At 37.0% G+C, this 18,636-nt stretch overlaps 1 protein-coding gene across 1 annotated transcript in view; it reads left to right on the forward strand.

The window, feature by feature from the left end:
* The window catches only part of LOC126284516 (Down syndrome cell adhesion molecule-like protein Dscam2), a 1,260,408-nt gene that overhangs the window by 1,214,845 nt on the left and 26,927 nt on the right, over positions 1–18,636 (forward strand). The window contains exons 31-35 of the mRNA XM_049983498.1: positions 5,692–5,982; positions 6,097–6,241; positions 6,383–6,555; positions 10,086–10,271; positions 15,307–15,477. Coding sequence (XP_049839455.1) covers positions 5,692–5,982; positions 6,097–6,241; positions 6,383–6,555; positions 10,086–10,271; positions 15,307–15,477 — 966 coding nt within the window. The remainder of the gene's footprint in view (positions 1–5,691; positions 5,983–6,096; positions 6,242–6,382; positions 6,556–10,085; positions 10,272–15,306; positions 15,478–18,636) is intronic.

The raw sequence follows: 18,636 nt of genomic DNA on the forward strand, positions 1-18,636 counted from the left end.
TGTCAGTTTTACAAAGAAAAACTGATAAAATTACAAGCAAGGAAAAATTGCAAGAATCTCTCCACAATGACTTTAAAACTCAGAATCAAAATAATACAAAAAATATACAAAATGATTATGATATACTTATCACCAAAATGAAAGAAAAATTCAAAGTTCTAGTAAAGCTGATAAAATTAAAATAATTAGGATCTTGCCAAGATCATGGTCAGAAAAAAGACAAGTTGCCAACAACATCAGTGAAGTTATTATTAATTGTGTCTTTTACAAGGATGATGAAAAATAGCTGCTTATGTCCTGGTGAAAAGGAGTATGTTTCAGATGTGATTAACAATGTTAAGGTGCAGAAGCAGAAAAGATTAATTCATCTCTCACTGAATGAGCATCACAGCTTCTATGACAAAGTTATGCATTCTTCCGGGTTCATCTGGAACTCTGAGTGTATGCATTTGCAAGCATCATCAGAATATGAAGCTTATGATAGAAGCAGCAAAGCTTAGTGTGAATTATAATGGCATGATAGATTTCATGGTATTGTGACATTAATAATGAAAAATTCATGCTTAACTCCTGTGCATAAGGTACCGCAACAGGTAGCCTACTTGACATCTTTAAAAAAGAACTTGATATCTTGCATGTCAAAGTAATTTTCAAGCAATGGGTACAAACTGATATAGCTGAACTCATTAGACAAGTGATGTTATCTAGTTAGTTAGTTAGTTAATTATGCATTCCATTGATCAATCCCATGAAAACTGTTATGATGTGGAAGTGCATAAGAAATGCACACACGAATCATAACTGCTACCTAGAAGCAGAATTCTTCTTGTCCTATTCTGATTTGATCCCAACCTGTCTTTTTTCTTTAAGGTAATATTCTGTTTCGTACTACATTCAACTACATTTGGATGAGGCCCTTCCTCCACTACTTCAGATAGCAAGCCAAACTGATTTAATAACTGAATTTCTAAAGTTTTTTCAACAGTTTCCCTTTTTCGCCCTTTGCTTGCTATATTTTCCCAGCACCCTGTCTTTTTTTACATTCTCTTGTTGATAAGCTGTTTCTTTTAAAATACTATCACTTTATCTCAAAATCTTGAGCCCAATATTTCAAGGAAACGAAAGAAAACCTGAAAGAAACCCACTGTTGAGTGATTGGTGATTTTGCAGGAAACTATATGTTTAGAGTACGGGGTGAAGTTCAGAGTTTTCACTAGACTAATACACGAGTGACACTGCATCTGGTTGTCATATACTTTAAAAAGGAAGACAACTTATGTTGCAAATCTGTTTGTGTCATTAATGATTACCTCGATCATAATACCACGACTGTGTTTACTTTTCAACATCACGTCATTAGAGAAATTAATAATATCATATGTAATGTTCAAATAGTCATTTACTTTAACAATGGTGCTTTAGACAGTACAAAGATAAGAAAAATTTCATTGAAGTTTGCCAGCACTAAAATGATTCTGGTTTATAGTAGAGTGGAATTTCTTTGCCTCACCACTTGGAAACAATTCTTGTGATGGGATAGGCAGAACAACGAAACGAGAAATTACTTGAGCTGCCCTTTAAAGACATTACAAAAAACAGATCCTAACTTCACGAGATATAGTCAAACACTGTTGACAGAATAAATTAAAACAAAGCTGACTGATAGATTTGAATGTAGTCTACCAGCTTAGGGAACAAGGAGCTATCACAGATACATCCCCATAAGTGACAAACAAATAAGATGTTTTGTTACTTCCAAAGGGTCACATTTTGATGATCTTCAAACTTCAATACTTTTACAAACACATCATCATCCACAAATAGTGACTATCTTGTTTGTATGTATGGTGAGAAGTGGTGGCTTGGAAAATTTGAAGATAACAGTGATGTTTTGGTGGATTTATTTCACCCTTCTGGACCAAAAATTGCCTTTCAACTTTCCAAAAGTGATACTGCTTGGATGCCTGTAAAGGTATGAAAAGTGACTCCATTGGAACTTACAACAGTGTCTGGTAGAACATACAACATAACTGATAAACTATGCAGTGAAATATCCTACTTAACAATAGAAATATTTCATCATTTAATGTGTGCAATGATTTAAACATCATTCGACTGGTGTCAGCTGTATTAATTTCAAGCCATTGTTTGATAACTTGGCACTGAACGAGCATGTAGAAGGGTTGCTTTTTTACTGAAATTCACTGCTCTGCTACTTTGAATGTAGATGAGTCTCAGCAATCATTTTTTGTGAGCTATTCCTATGAGTCCTGCACAATTTTCACTTGTTTTCATTTAGTCCGAGTTTAGACATTGGCCTGTGAAAATTGACAAAAGGTATTTGGCCATTGTTGAAAAGCTCTAGAAAAACAGGTGAACTCTCTTAGGACTAAAACTTATACTGCAGGTTGTTATGTAAGTACTCAACAACTGAATAACATATTATTAGAGATTCTCTCTTCCTTAATAAAAATTTGTGGTCTTAAAAAGTATAAATTTCTCGTGAGTATTTACAGAGAGAGTTTGACTGACTCTCTTGCAAGTAAGTAAAATTTTAAATGTATATATATCCCCGAAGTACATTTCATACTGAATATGCTGATCTTTAAATTATTCTGATACCTTTTAAAATAACTTGGCAATTAAGCTTTCCGCAAACCACATTTTCCATAAAAAATTTGCCCAACTGGCATTTTAAAAACAACTAAAGAAAATGGCTTATACAATTTATTCCAACTGTGTTTTGTCACTGTCTACCTATAGGGAACACATGATGATAAAAAAGTTTGGAAAATAAAAAATATTAAGCAACATTGCCTGGGTGACCTGAAATGGATTGACCCTCACCTACCTCGTCAAAGGCAGGGCTACCCGTGATAGCAGTCATGTGATCTATCAGCTAAGCTGCAACCAATGTGCTGCATTCAACATGGGCATAACAACCAACAAACTGTCCATCTGTATGATAAGCTGTGGCCAACAAACAGCTGGACCAACCCATTGCTGTGCATGCTACCCAACACGGCATTCTTCATTTCAATGACTGGTTCACTGCTTGTGACATTTGTATCCTTCCCACCAACACCAGCTTTTCTGAACTGCATGGGTGGGTACTCTGCCTGCAATGTATTGTACTTTTCTGTAACCCTCCTGGTCTTATCCTTCATTAGTCATTGCCTTTCACTCACCTACCCCCTTCCCTGATCCAACTCCACAGCCTTCTATTCCACAAGCGCACCCACAGTCTTTTTATTTCTCTCCTTTTCTGACCACTCCGCTTGCCGCCATCTAACCTGTTGATTGACCTAGCTGTTCTAGCCACTCTTTACCTCGTTCCTGTATGTTCCAATAAGCAGCAGTTTTCTGTCCCCCACAACTGTCTTGTTATCCCTCTCCTTCCCTGTCCAGAACTCCTCCTTACGCCCACCAACCGGCTATTGCTCCCGTCTTCTTCTGTTGCTTGCAATGTGGCCTCAGCAGCCAGAGGCTGTGGTCATGTGTGTGTGGGTTGCATTTGCTTGACTGGGAGTGTTAGTTTTGTGTATTTCCAATGAAGGCCTTTTTGGCCGAAAGCTCAGTTTCTGACACTCTTTATGTTGTGCCTGTCTGCGACTCAGCATCTCTGCTGGATGGTGAGTAGCAACTATTCATAATATTGCTACATTCCATACAGGATTTTCTATTGTCTTATTATATCATCTAGTTAGTAATTTGCAAGTTTCAAGGATTGAATTGGCACTGTCTACTAGTTATGTGGAAACTCAGTTGATTTCCAAAATTGATATAGTTTCTCATGTATCAAACTCAGTTTGAGTTGTTTCAGATTGTGTCATTGGAGACATAACATAACACGATGAATGAATTAGTACTTAAATGTAACAAAATGAATTTGTAAACATAAGAATGTATAATTGTGAAACTGCTCTAACAGACATCTCAGAGTAGCAGGCACCTCTGAATTATGGATGCTTTAAAATTCGTTGTCAGGAACATCAGGGTCAGTTTAAGGCCCAAAAACACAACCTGCTGCTTGGAGCACCAAGCTAAGAGGGGTGCCAAAGATGCTGTGACTGTAAGATTTCCGTACAAGATATACCATAATTAATTAGTAGTGGTTGTCTGGGGTGTTAAGCTGTCATGGATGCCCAAGTGCAATATTTGTATACAGTGCATATCACTTCTTCTAGATAATGAGCATTCTTAATACCCACCAGGGTAACCGAGAGTGCTAACGCGCTGCTTCCTGGTCCCTGTTCAAATCCACCCAATGGACTTACGATGAGGGCCGGTGTGCCGACCAGCCTGGATGTGGTTTTTAGGCAGTTTACCACATCCCGCTAGGTGAATACCGGGCTGGTCCCCAATTCTGCCTCAGTTACACAGCTCACTGACCTTTGACACACATTCGCACTGTTCCATGGATTACACTAGACGCAGACAGTTGAGGTACACAGTTTCCCAGTTTCTGTCCGGGGAGAGAGAGGGGGGGGGGGGGTGGGGGGGGGGGGGGGGGGGAGTTACGGGATGGTGACAGGAAGGGCATCTGGCCACTCCTTACAATTAACCAATTAACACACCAAATCCAGTGGACCATAATAGCAGACCCCGCAAGTCGGGATTAATGCTTGTAAAGAGAGAATGAGCATTCTTAATGACAGACAGGGGCACTGACACTATCTCCCAAATGCAAATAAAACTATTTATCAATGCACAATCAGACAGAATTCCATCACAGTTTCTGGAACTTGAAAAGCAACAGTGGGCAGTATGTCAAGCTATTGTGCATTGTTTTAAGTTACCACCAAATGTGTATTTGTTTTTAAAGTGCAGAAGTGCTGATAGTATACTGCTTTATTTGTGGTTATACATTGAGAAATTTGTGTTTCATGTGCTACAATGTTGCAAACATGCAACTCACTTTGAAATAAAAAGGTCTAATCCTTGACATGTATCTGAAAGAAAGAAAACGCTTTCAAGATATGACTATGCAGGATACAGGGGTTGAAACATAGTGCAGTGAAATATTCAAAAATGAAAGTTACATCCTTAATTTGTGGAAGGGAAATTAAAATCTTTCAACCAAATGCTCATTCCCCAGTGCATGTGGCTTGAGAGGTGATAATCTGTTATTTAAATAATTTTGCCATGTTCATAGCAACAAAAATTTGGCTGCAAGTGGAAATATATTTGTGAAAATGCGCAAGAAAATGCTAAAAATTGGGTGTTATGAGTGTCCAGAATACATAGGCTGGCTTCATAGATTCAGGATTAGGCATAACACCTATTGGCAAAATGTATGTGGCAGTCTGCTTCCACGACCTCCATATGGTGAGCAGCAATCTATCCTTCTTATAATATTGCCATTATTCCAGTCCATATTTTTTGTTATTCAAAATTTGTAGTCAAGTGTACATGTAGGGAAATGAAGAAACTCCATCCTGAACTTATCTGATAAAAACATTGCTGTATCGTAATGGGTCTTTTGAAGTTCAGATAAAGTGAAAACAATATTGTTTTTTTTCCCTTTGTGTAATTGGCTGTGTTGTACATAAATGCAGCTACTACTTACAGCAGATATAGAATCATCACACAATTCTGTTCAGACATTTATCATTTACCTATTTTTACTTTTATGTTAAAAAATTAAAAGTTATCTTTATAATATTTGTGGAATGATAAATTGTTTTGCAGAACCAGAACTACCAAATTTTAACTCACTTGTCTTGGCAAATGCAACTTCACTGTATTTGTACCTGTCAACGTGGCCAGATGGAGGATGCCCTATGTTATATTTTGTTGTTGAATATCGAATACAGGGGAGTGGAAGTCATTGGATCCTTGTTGATAACAATGTGCCTCCAAAAAAGTTTCTGATAGGTGACTTGCAACCAGCCACTTGGTATCAGTTAAGACTTACTGCACACAACAGTGCTGGCTCAACAAGAGTGCATTTCAATATTGCCACGACAACTGTTACTGGAGGTATGTAAATTTCCTTTGTTAATTACTGTGAGTTAAAGACATTCATAAGACTTATGTTCATGTACTGCACACAGCAAGTGGCTTATAAATTTATAAGTAATTATTCTTTTCCAGCCACTGTTGCTCCAATGCAGGAAAGTCAAAGCTTGACAAATACGTCCCGCTTTTATGAAGATGTTTATGTGATAGTGCCTACAGTGTGCTCAGCAGTATTCTTACTTTCTGCTGGACTGTTACTATATGTAACACTGAACAGAACGTAAGTTAACGCATCATAAGTAAGATTGTTCCATGAAATTTCATTGAACCATCTGTATGCCAGAATAGTTTTAAATTCCACAATGGCAAGACATTTGTATTCTTTATTTGCATAAAACAGTTGATACCATATGTTTTTTAGTCGCTGTCGGCAATGTGTAGAACAGAAGAGAGCACAAGGCATGCCTGAAAGCCCCAGTGCCTGCAAAGCAGCTGCTGAAATGGACAACAGAAGGAATTTTCAACAAATTTATTCTGCATCACCAACGAAAACAGATGAACATCAAGCCTCTAAACGTATGGATGAAACATCTGGTGAGTTGAGTAGCAAAATTATCTTGAGAAAACTTTAAAATTACAAACAGACAGAATGTTGGTGTGGCCTTTAGTCCAAAAACTGGTTTTAAAATTACAAACAGACAGAATGTTGTGGCGGTGTTTAGTCTGAAAACATGTTTGATGCAACTGTCCATGATACTCTATTTTGTGCAAGCCTTTTTATCTCCACATAACTATTGCAACCTACATTCGTTGGGACTTGCTTACTGTATTTGTTTCTTGCTGCCCCTCTTCCCCTCAACCCACTAAATTGATGATTTCTTGATGTCTTACAAGGGAAGGTACCAAGAGATGGGATCAGCTTTATGAAACTATTTGTTTGGTGCTGTAGGTTAAGGACCCAGGTATTAGACCCTGCAACCATTCACCTTGGAGGGCTCTTGTTTGTGAGTAATAGATGAAAAAAATTTGGAATTTCACATGATGCTCTACAGCTTTAAAAATAATAATTTATGAATTGGTAGTGTAGGGTAATGGTTATAGCCCAAGCCTCAAATACAGGAGGTTGTGGGTTTGAATCTCAGTAGGTGCCCTGTAGTTTTATTTTTTAATCTCTATCAAACTGACTTTGATCATTATATTTAATCAGTTAATGGGTACAAATGTGATTGTTTTATTTCTATTTCTTTGTCATGTAATTTTTAATCAACATATTAACTTTTTCAGTTGTTTCTCACTCTTCTTCCAATCAGTCTTTTTCCACCTTAAAACTTTGTGCATGTGATTTTAATTATTTATATTTATCTATTGTAATACTAAAATATTTGAAAATGGCAATCTATCAGTTAAAAAACAAAAGACAAAATTAAAAGGATTTACTTTTTATTGGATGGTGATTCTCATATAAACATTTAAAACATAAATTCTTGTTACACTATGGACAAAATAATGTAGATGAAAATTTGAACAAAAGAAGGGATTGTAAGAAAACAAAATTCTAGCAAAATTATGAGTATAAATAATGAATAATGAGTGCAATAACGTGGATGAAAATATAGAATGATGAAATGCAAGAAATTAAATCTGTGTTAATGCATGAAAATAATTAAAGTCACATGCACAAAGATTCCAAATGAAAAAAATATTATAGGAAGAAAAAAATTAGAGCAGTTGTAGAAGTTAATACAGGGATTAGAAATAACTTGACAAAGCAGGAGAAATTTAAAAAAAAAATTTTAACCCATTAACTGAATAACATCTACATCAACATCTACATAAATACTCCACAAATCACATTTAAGTGCCTGGCAGTGGGTTCATTGAACCACCTTCACAATTCTCTATTATTCCTATCTAGTATAGTGCACGGGAAGAATGAACACCTATATATTTCCATGCAAGCTCTGATTTCCCTTATTTTATCGTGGTGATCATTCTTCCCTATGTAGCTCGGTGTCAACAAACTATTTCGCATTTGGAGGAGAAAGTTGGTGATTGGAATTTCGTAAGAAGATTCCGTCGCAATGAAAAACTCCTTTCTTTTAATGATGTGCAGCCCAAATCCTGTATCATTTCTGTGACACTCTCTCTCATATTTCGTGATAATGCAAAATGTGCTGCCTTTCTGTGAACTTTTTTGATGTACTCCATCAGTCCTGTCTGGTAAGGATCCCACACCATGCAGCAGTATTCTAAAAGAGAACGGACAAGCGTAGTGCAGGCAGTCTCCTTAGTAGGTCTGTTACATTTTCTAAGTGACCTGCCAATAAAACGCAGTCATTGGTTTGCCTTCCCCATAACGTTTGCTGTGTGTTCCTTCCAATTTAAGTTGTTCATAATTGTAATACCTAGGTATTTAGTTGAATGTACGGCTTTTACATTAGACTGATTTATTGTGTAACTGAAGTTTAACAAGTTCCTTTTAGCACTCATGTGGATGACCTCACACTTTTAATTTTTTGGGTTCAACTACCACTTTCCGCACCATTCAGATATCTTTTCTAAATTCTTTTGCAGTTTGTTTTGATCTTCTGATGACTTTATTAGTCGATAAATGACAACGTCATCTGCAAACAACTGAAGATGGCTGCTCAGATTGTCTCCCAAATCGTTTATATAGATAAGGAACAGCAAAGGGCCTATAATACTATCTTGGGGAATGTCAGAAATCACTTTTGTTTTACTCTATGACTTTCCATCAATTACTACAAACTGTGACCTCTCTGACAGGAAATCACAAATCCAGTCACATAACTGAGATGATATTCCATAAGCACGCAATTTCACAATGAGCCACATGTGTGACAGGAATCAACAAATATATAAAAGAAATTCGTGATCATCATCTACTGGAACTATAAATAAGAAGTGGCAACCACTTACATGCAGCCACGTGGTGTGTGAGCCATAGATAGATGTAATGGCATAGAGATGTGTCTATGAACTACATAGCAATCATCTGCAAGTATTTGGTTGCATTTTCACATTCTTTTATCGTTCTATGCTAGCTATTATGTAGCATTACTACAAAACTCATTAAGAAAAACTTTCTAAAATCTGCTCTTGAGTTTTATTCACTTGTGTTTATTTATTTAGTGTAGGAAGGAGTGAATAATTAATAAATAACAAAGACAGTTACACATTCTACAGAATTCCTGTTCATTTACTGTGATGCTTTATAGTTCTAGAAAATTTAAGTGAAGGTGAAGGGCGGCAGGAGGAAGATCTCAAAAATTATGTCATAGAGAAAAGAGTACACATGTAGAAGATGTGGATATTGTTTCTTCTGTACTCAGTCTGTGAATGGAATGGAAGAGTAAAACAAAAATAAAATGCTCTCTCCATAATAAATTTCCACTCACACAAGAATCAAGCTTTTATGTTCCTCTGTGTACTTGACATTTTTATTATCACCTTCATTGCTGATATCATAAACTCACATACGTAGATGTTCAGCAAGCTCAGACCCCATTGATGAAAGAAATTTTCATCAGCATGCTTCCATCAGAATCCTCCAGGGCTTTGGTACTATTGACGTGATGCATTCATCATAAGGGAATTTAAGTATTGGACAATTTGAGAGAAGTAAGCCATATAAAGCATTGGGTTTCATTCTGTACCTTCTCTTATTTCTATTGACATTATTACAAATATTGTACTGTGCAACCTCTAATTTCAGTTTCTGACACTACACAGTAATTAATTTTACACATCAGGCAGCACACCATTGAAGTGCATTTAGTTGGAAGGCTTGTAAGTTGTGAGGCACATATAAAGTAAAGTAAATAAATATGTTTCTTTCATAAGTGTACTGTATCAGCACTACAAAGCACACATTCGAGTATATTGGTGAAGTAATTTTAAGCCACTAGCAAAGTGGATTCACTTTCTTACATGTATTGTATAAAACATGTTGTTTATTATTTACAGAATTTAAACTTACAATGCTACCTACAAATGTTTTGCCAATACACTGGAAAAAATATACCAAATTATTTAAAAATTACTATTTGTTTCACTGATGGAACTACTTGTTATAGAAGAGGAGATGCATTTTATTGTTTCAGAACTATATGAGATGAGCCCATATGCCACTTTTGCTGTACCATCAGAATCTCATAGGAAAATAAATGCAGCAACTCTGGACTACACAATGCAGTTTAGAACTTTTGGACATACTGAGAATGACAGCAGTGCTCAACTACAACATTCTCATCGAACCAACAAGAAGAACTGGTATCTAGTGTCTGATGGTAATAAATTTTGTGGTTTACGTACTGTTGCAATTTATTAAGAAAATAGTTGATATGGAAACTGATGAACTTTTAAGACATGTAGTAGTGCTCGTTCTTCCATTTTTGTAATTATAGTCTTAGAGCCTAAGCAGTGTCCTGCATTAAAGGGAAAGGAACTAGCATGGTAAGTAACAAGCAAAACCTTTGATAACTATGAATTTTGGAAAAATAACCAATCGCCATCAATGTGAAAAAGTGATCATACAAGGATTCAAAAACAGTTGTACCAGATCCAGGCTGTCTTCTTTTTATCACTGGCTCACAGATAGCAGTAAAAACTAGATATCATAAATATTTCAATCACAATATTAATTTTCTTAAACATGAAAAAAAGTAACAGAAAACTGTCACAGCTGCTGCAATCATGAAGAATTTGCTGGTGTTTATGAACTGGCTTTTGTCTTCTTAGGCCAGCCTCAGACAAATTAAAACTAAACAAACAGTACTGTATAATTGACATTAGCACCAATTTAAGAATGTAAAAACAGATGTCTTGTTACACAACTATATATACATATATAATCTTTGTATTACATTAACAGGGTGTATACAAAGAAAATTTCGTGGGTTTTTACTGGATTTCTCAGTTAAAATTATACTTTTATTAGGGTGAAAATACATTTCCCCATGTTAGGTGATGTTGTCCTTCCCCAGAACTGTAAAACTTATGTCCTTTGCATGGTCAAGGTTTTATACACTGGCAAGGAAAGTCCCAGCACGTTAAAAACGTTTTGGAAAGATCTCTGATACACAGAAACACATATGCTGCATATTTTCATATTAAGAAAGTATAAATTTGAATTCCACCAAACACAGCATGTTAATTGAGATTGCATACGTATTTGTAAGCCAATCATAGTTCATGTCACGTGATCTTGATAGCCGATGACAGCAGAAATTTGTAGTACATGATGTAGTAAGCCAATAGTGACATCACTGTTAAGGAACGTGAACATGCAAATAGGAAGAGTTAATGGTTTAAATTAATATACATAGTGTAGTTACCAGTAAAGCTAAGCTTTCACTAAAGCTAAGGTCTCTCTCTCTCTCTCTCTCTCTCTCTTTTTTTTTTTTTTTTTTTTTTTTTTTCCCTGAGTTACCCATTTTTTGGGTTTATCCAATGAAAACTGAATCTAATCTGATCTTAATGTCAATAACACAAATGTACTAGTAAAATTTTAAGTGATGACATAAATGTCTGGTCTTCTGGGCTCGAAATTCTTTTAAGTGGCTAAAATGAGTCAAATGCTCTGTTATTTAAGAAATTCAAAAACACATTCTCACATGTAACATAATTCATCTTGTGTGAAAGAATATCTACTCTGAAAGTAATGCTTTTCAAACCACCATTCGCAATATTTTCCTGCGACCTGTTAGAAGTAGATTCGATTCAGCAGTCGCCAGGGCTCAGGCGTTACTGCGTGTGCTCAGCTACGATGAGGTAGGAAGCCAGTATGTTTGTATGTATATAGTATTAACAGATCTTATATTATGTCATAAAAGAAACCAGATATCAGAGGATATTATAAGAGCATCAGATTTTGTAAACCATACTAAAATGCATTATTCCTGTGTCCAGATTCACAATGAAGTAGACCGCAACCTGATATTAAACTCCTAAGTGTGGTTTTCAAAATGCAAATTTACTTGGAGCACCTCTACTGTATTATCTCGTGTTTGGTTCTTTATTATGGCAAAATGCCACATGTGCCTGAATATGAAAACATGCAATTGAAATTCAGTAAACAGTTGCAACTTGCCAGTAGTGTGTAAGGAAACACTCCATTTCAAATAAATTTACTCTCTCTGTTGAAAGATTAATCAAAGTCAAATTTCTTTTGCAAACTGACAAAAATAGCTTCATTGCTCTTCAAGGAAATTAATGCTTGACTGCCAAGAATGTGGAAATAAAATAACATCAGAAAACTGAAGCTAATTTTAACCATCCGGAATTATGTGAATGTATATTAATTCACTCAGTAGCTCCTGGCCACAGAAATCAGTTTTGTTTTGATGTGGAGCTGTAAAAAAAGATGAAACAGCAAAATCACTAAAAGTAAACTTGGGTTACATGGAGACAACCGCCCCACACCCCCTCACCTCTAGATCTCAGACTGCTCTCCGCATGTGCGAATCTGGCAATTTGGGCAAGCCAAAAAAATGAATAAATAAAAAAATCCATGCTGCATCTGGCTGAGTAATATATGCTTGTATCTTCCTTTGGTTGCAACATTAACTTCCCTATTCACTATGTATATGACTGAACTAGGATAGAATGACTGTAAAGTCTGGTAACTTGGCTCCCAGCACTTTTTGTCAGAAACTCTCGTGAACCCGCTTCTATAGATGCATTATAGACACCCAAACTGGATACATTTGTTGCATGTTAACATTGTGTGAGTCAATTAATAACACTTTGCATTTACATTTTGTCTAAATAATTGCTGTTATATCTACACTGCCATCTATACTCTGCAAGCCACCCTATGGTGTTTGGCAATAATGCTTTGGTGGGTGGTGGGTGCCACTTTCACTTTTCTTTTATTTTCCCATTATAACCATTTTACAAGATTTATGTGAATGCAGGATTTCTTGACAAATTTCATGGATGAAATCATCACAGGTTATCAGACGTCATAGTGTTGATTTATTGCTTTGTTTCAACATATTTTCTGTTGATCATCTTCAAGTGACGTTTAGGGTTTGTGTCCAGTTCATTCCTTTATAGCCACTGGACTGCAGACTCCTCTGCTGAGAGCTAAACGGGTGTACCAGTTATGCACTTTTGAAGAGATATCATGGTTGGTGGTGGTGGGTCCCCTCAGCAGGATGGAGGTGGGTCTGGGTGTTGAGTTCTGCTGCTGCCTGTTAGAATATGTCAAGAATGCTCTGATGTGAAAGTGTCAGATGCAGCAGGTGAAATAGGCAGGCAGCACCAGGATTTGACATCTGGACATCCCCCCCCCCCCCCTCTTCATCCCATCAAGCCATCCCCCCCCCCCTCCCCTTAACCCTGACAATCACCAGCAGCGATATCTCTTCCAGAAGCATGCGACTGGTCCACCTGTTGGGCTCACAGAAGAGGCGTCTGTGGTCCAGCAAATAAGACATAAACACAGTACTTACCTGTTGTTGTTGTGATCTTCAGTCCAGAGACTGGTTTGATGCAGCTCTCCATGCTACTCTATCCAGTGCAAGCTTCATCATTTCCCAGTACTTACTGCAACCCTACATCCTTCTGAATCTGCTTAGTGTATTCATCTTTCGGTCTCCCTCTATGATTTTTACCCTCCACGCTGCCCTCCAATGCTAAATTTGTGATCCCTTGATGTCTCAGAACATGTCCTACCAGCCGATCCCTTCTTCTAGTCAAGGTGTGCCACAAATTTATCTTCTCCCTAATTCTATTCAATACCTCATCATTAGTTATGTGATCTACCCATCTAATCTTCAGCATTATTCTGTAGCACCACATTTTGAAACCTCCTATTCTCTTCTTGTCCAAACTTTATCGTCCACGTTTCACTTCCATACATGGCTACACTCATACAAATACTTTCAGAAACGACCTCCTGACACTTAAATCTATACTCAATGTTAACAAATTTCTCTTCTTCAGAAATGCTTTCCTTGCCGTAGCAAGTCTATATTTCATATCCTCTCTATTTCAACCATCATCAGTTATTTTACTCCCCAAACAGCAAAACACATTTACTACTTTAAACGTCTCATTTCCTAACCTAATACCCTCAGCATCGCCTGATTTAATTTGACTACATTCCATTATCCTCATTTTGCTTTTGTTGATGTTCATATTATATCCTCCTTTCAAGACACTGTCCATTCCATTCAACTGCTCTTCCAAGTCCTTTGCTGTCTCTGACAGAATTACAATGTCATCGGCCAGCCTCAAAGTTTTTATTTCTTGTCCCTGGATATTTATACCTACTCCAAATTTTTCTTTTGTTTACTTTACTGCTTGCTCAATATACAGATTGAATAACATCAGGGATAGACTACAAACCAGTCTCACTCCCTACCCAACCACTGCTTCCCTTTCATGTCCCTCGACTCTTATAACTGCCATGTAGTTCCTGTACAAATTGTAAACTGTATTTTACCCCTGCCACCTTCAGAATTTGGAAGAGAGTATTCCAGTCAACATTGTCAAAAGCTTTCTCTAAGTCTACAAATGCTAGAAATGTAGGTTTGCCTTTCCTTAATCTATTTTGTAAGATAAGTCGTAGGTTCAGTATTGCCTCAGGTGTTTCAGCATTTCTACGGAATACAAATTGATCTTCCCCAGGATCGGCTTCTACCAGTTTTTGCATTCGTCTGCAAAAAATTCGTGTTAGTATTTTGCAGCCATGGCTTATTAAACTGAAGATGACGAAACTCATCATAATGTGCTGACAAGACAATGTCACAACTCTGGTGATAATCCAAAAGTGTTCATTATTCTAACAGATGTATCTTGCAAGAAGTAATATGTTCTGTGAATCCTTGTATTGTACACTTTTGAAATGTTAACAGTCAACCTCTCCATTATATGCAGTCTTTCTTTTAAGGTGTCTGCCACTGGAGTTGAACGAGCCTGTGACACTCTCAATATTGAATACATCTGTTAGGAAACATGCTGCACTTCTCTGGATCCATCTGTCATATTAATTCTCGCTTATAAGGATCCCAGACTGTTGAAAAATGCTTTACAATGGGTGTAATGAGGATTTGTAATCTCTCTTTCACGGGTCACTCACCTTCCATTAGTATTATTCCTGTGAATCTCACTCTAGTATCTGCTTTTCATACAACTAACTTTATATGATTATTCCACTAATGGCTTCCAGTAATGTTGTCAAGTGAATCAAACTATTGAAAGGTGTTTTTAATTGTCAGATATTTGTTCATTGAAATATATGTAAAAGTTTAAATAGCTTAAAACAATTTAAATTTTTAGTATCTGTCATTATTTGATTTTCATTGCTTGTTTAAGGGGACAATGAGCAGCAAGCACTAACAGGCAGTCTCCACAGGAAAAGTAATGTGAAGCGGCATCACAGCAAAGCTGATTTGAGTCAGAACTCAGAATCTGACACAAGTGGTAGTCCATCTGCGGTTAGCAGTTACAGAGTACCCATTAAGCAGCCTACAGCAAGAAGTTTAGGTAAGTACCATTGTGCTGATAGATTCTGCAACTTCCGAACTTACTCTTCCTGTATTTAAATGTGCAACATTACATTATCTGATCAAAAGTATCCAGACACTAATGTGAGATGTGTCCACCCTTCTCTTTTATGACCGTTTGCAGTGAGGTTCCTGAATGTTTGTAGAGGAATGGCAGCCCATTCTTCCTCAAGAGCTAGAACCAGAGAATGTAGTGATACTGAATGCTAGGTTCTAGAGTGAATTCGATGTTTTGACGTGTCACAAAGGCATTCCATTGGCTTCAAGTTTGGACTCTGGGCAGGCTGGTCTATTCCAGAAATGTTATTGCTCATAAACCTGCATTTTGACAAAGGTCATAGTCAAGCTAATACAAAAAAATCATCATCTCTGAACTGTTCCTATAACACACACGGTACACAGTGCCATAAAATTATCCATATCCTTCTGCATTTAGTATTTTCTGAAGTCCAAGAAAGGGACCACAGTCTAACCATGAAAAATGTCTCTGTATCATAGCAACACCACCTCCTCCGTACTTCACTTAGTACTGCATGTAATGGCAAGTAGTGTTCTCCAGGCACTCAGCAAACCCAAACACTTTCATTAGATTGCCTTAGAGTATTACGTAAATAATCACTCCAAATCACTCATTTCTAGTTGAAACATGTTAAATTGCCTCAGGTGATTAAATTTAATTTGATTTGGCATTTTTGCTGCTAATCAACAGTTCTCCAACTATTTATTACTAACCTAAGTGTACATGAGTTTAATCAAAGAGAAAATAACAGCCAATATGCTACCCTGCAATATAATGTAGAGCAAACTGGCAGACAGAGTAAGTGGAGAACTAGCACAGATGCGTGACTGAGTGATGACAAAACCTACCTTCTAGTGCAGCATACTCAAAGTCAAGCCACGCGTACTTGATCTGTGAACCTTACCTGACCCTACCAGTTATACTGTTATTCATATGCTACACTCCCATATGTGAAACTTGTTTACACTTTGCTTTCACATAACAACACTCCGGGAGAATTTCATAGACCGTCAAAGGAAGAACAAAGTAATCTTGAAGCTCTGTGTCCTCCAACTTGGTTAATGTACATGCTTTACAATAATTATGTAAAGCTGCAAATTTACTTATCAGAATTAGTGAAGCATGTGCGACTGAAAATTATTTCCATTGCAAAGGCCCTTGTGTTTTCAGCAGAATAGTTACTCATGTATAAAATATCATGGTGGCACTCTCTACGGCACCATTAATGCTGTCTGCACATGGGACTTAGAAATAAAATACTAGGATAGTCCTGAATATGCTGACAATAAGTCACACAGTATTCTCGAAGACACAAAATGATCTAAACCCATATTCATGACCTGATAGTGCATTACATGACATAAGCTTTGTCTAAATCTGCAAAATATTGCCAAGCAAAGAATATGCTTTCTGAACATGAATTAAGAGCACTTCCATGTTAGTGTACTTAATCAGACATTGGCAACTTAAAATGAGCTAAGACAAAGACAAAGATTATTATATCAGCAAGGTGGGGCTGCCATTTGACACACATCCTATCTCAGCAAATAACTGTTGTGATCCCCCAACAACAGTCTGTCATCCCAATTCTAACTTTCTTGGGCAACAATCCCCTTTACTAATACTTCCTGTTTTTGTATATACAGACTCCTACACTGGTTCCTCCTGTGGATATCCTTACATAACAACACTTGAAATAATTTTCCATTTAGGTTAACTCTTTCATAATGTAATTTTCTGATAGATTATTTTTCCTTCCTTGTGCTACACAGCCTGGGAAGGGTCCATCTGTTCATTGCCATGGGATGTCTGTCCATATGAACTATGGTGAACTTTTGTTTCTTTCCCTGTTTGTATTCTTACACCAGCCCTCCAGACCTTCTGATGCATTTAGGACCACTGACATAAAGGCTTGACATTTTTGGGTGCTCCTTCACCCCACCATGTGACAAAGGCTGCTTGTTGCTGTCACCCTCTACCTTCAATTCTGATTATAATGGTCTGTGAAAAGTGAAATATTTCACAAACACAAGCTCAGATCATGATGTTTGCATCAGTCTCTCTTAAATAAAAATCCACAACCATGCACCTTATGCTTCTAACTGATTTCTCACCTCTGTAAATCCATAACTTAAGGCTTTGTAGTGAACAAGATCAGTGGGACTAGGTATCACTGCCATGTCTCACAGTCAGCCACTGATTAGTGACGTCACTCTTTAATCCACTTTAATCATAACTTAGCAATGATTACAGAAGTGTGGCTTATCAGGAGCTGCTTGACCATTGTACCCCATTCTTCTTATGTCCCTACACACAGTCATTATGGTTGCTGGTCTGCTCATAGTACTTTGTCACTTATGAGTAGTTCCTTTCGCTGATTTCATCTGTGTTTTTAATCACCCTTCCCATTGCTAGACAGTCCCTTTCCATTAGTAAATGAGATCTGCCTACTCTTGGTTTCTGTGCGGTTACTCCTTCATATTTCTGCTTCACAGTCACATCACCAACACTCATCTTGGGCAGCCTTAAGAAAGGTACAGATGTCACAGATAGATTTGTTACTCTGGTGACATCCAGTTATTAGTCCATGTTTGAAGTCAGTGAGCTCTCCTCACTGACCCATTTTTCTCATACTGCTTCTCTAATGACAACACATTACTGCCTGCCTCTTTTTATACTGTTGGGTCCACTTCATGTGGCATATTTTGGTCATTTCCACATTACATAAGGATATCCAGATATTTTTGATCAGGTAATGTGTATGCAACTCTGTTCTCATTCCTGACAATTCTGACTTTGTTAGCATGATACTTGTTCTCATTTAAGTGTGGTCACTTGACCCCCTTTTATTGATCAATATTTGTAACTCATGATTGAAGATCTGTGATTAGATACTTACACATTCATGTGCAACAGCTTCACAAATAGATAACTGGTAGAAAATTTAACCCTCTGTTGTCATACGGTTGACACTTATCATCCACGTAATTCTCCAACTCATTTTTCTTTGACTAGGTGTTATTGAGTTTGTGCTATTTCAGTACCTTTCTGTTAACACTTCATCCATTAGCTTCAGCTATCACTGGATGTCAGTTACACAGGGTTGCATTGTTTATAAAA

The sequence above is a fragment of the Schistocerca gregaria genome, chromosome 1, assembly GCF_023897955.1.
Source record: "Schistocerca gregaria isolate iqSchGreg1 chromosome 1, iqSchGreg1.2, whole genome shotgun sequence".
Taxonomy (NCBI): domain Eukaryota; kingdom Metazoa; phylum Arthropoda; class Insecta; order Orthoptera; family Acrididae; genus Schistocerca; species Schistocerca gregaria.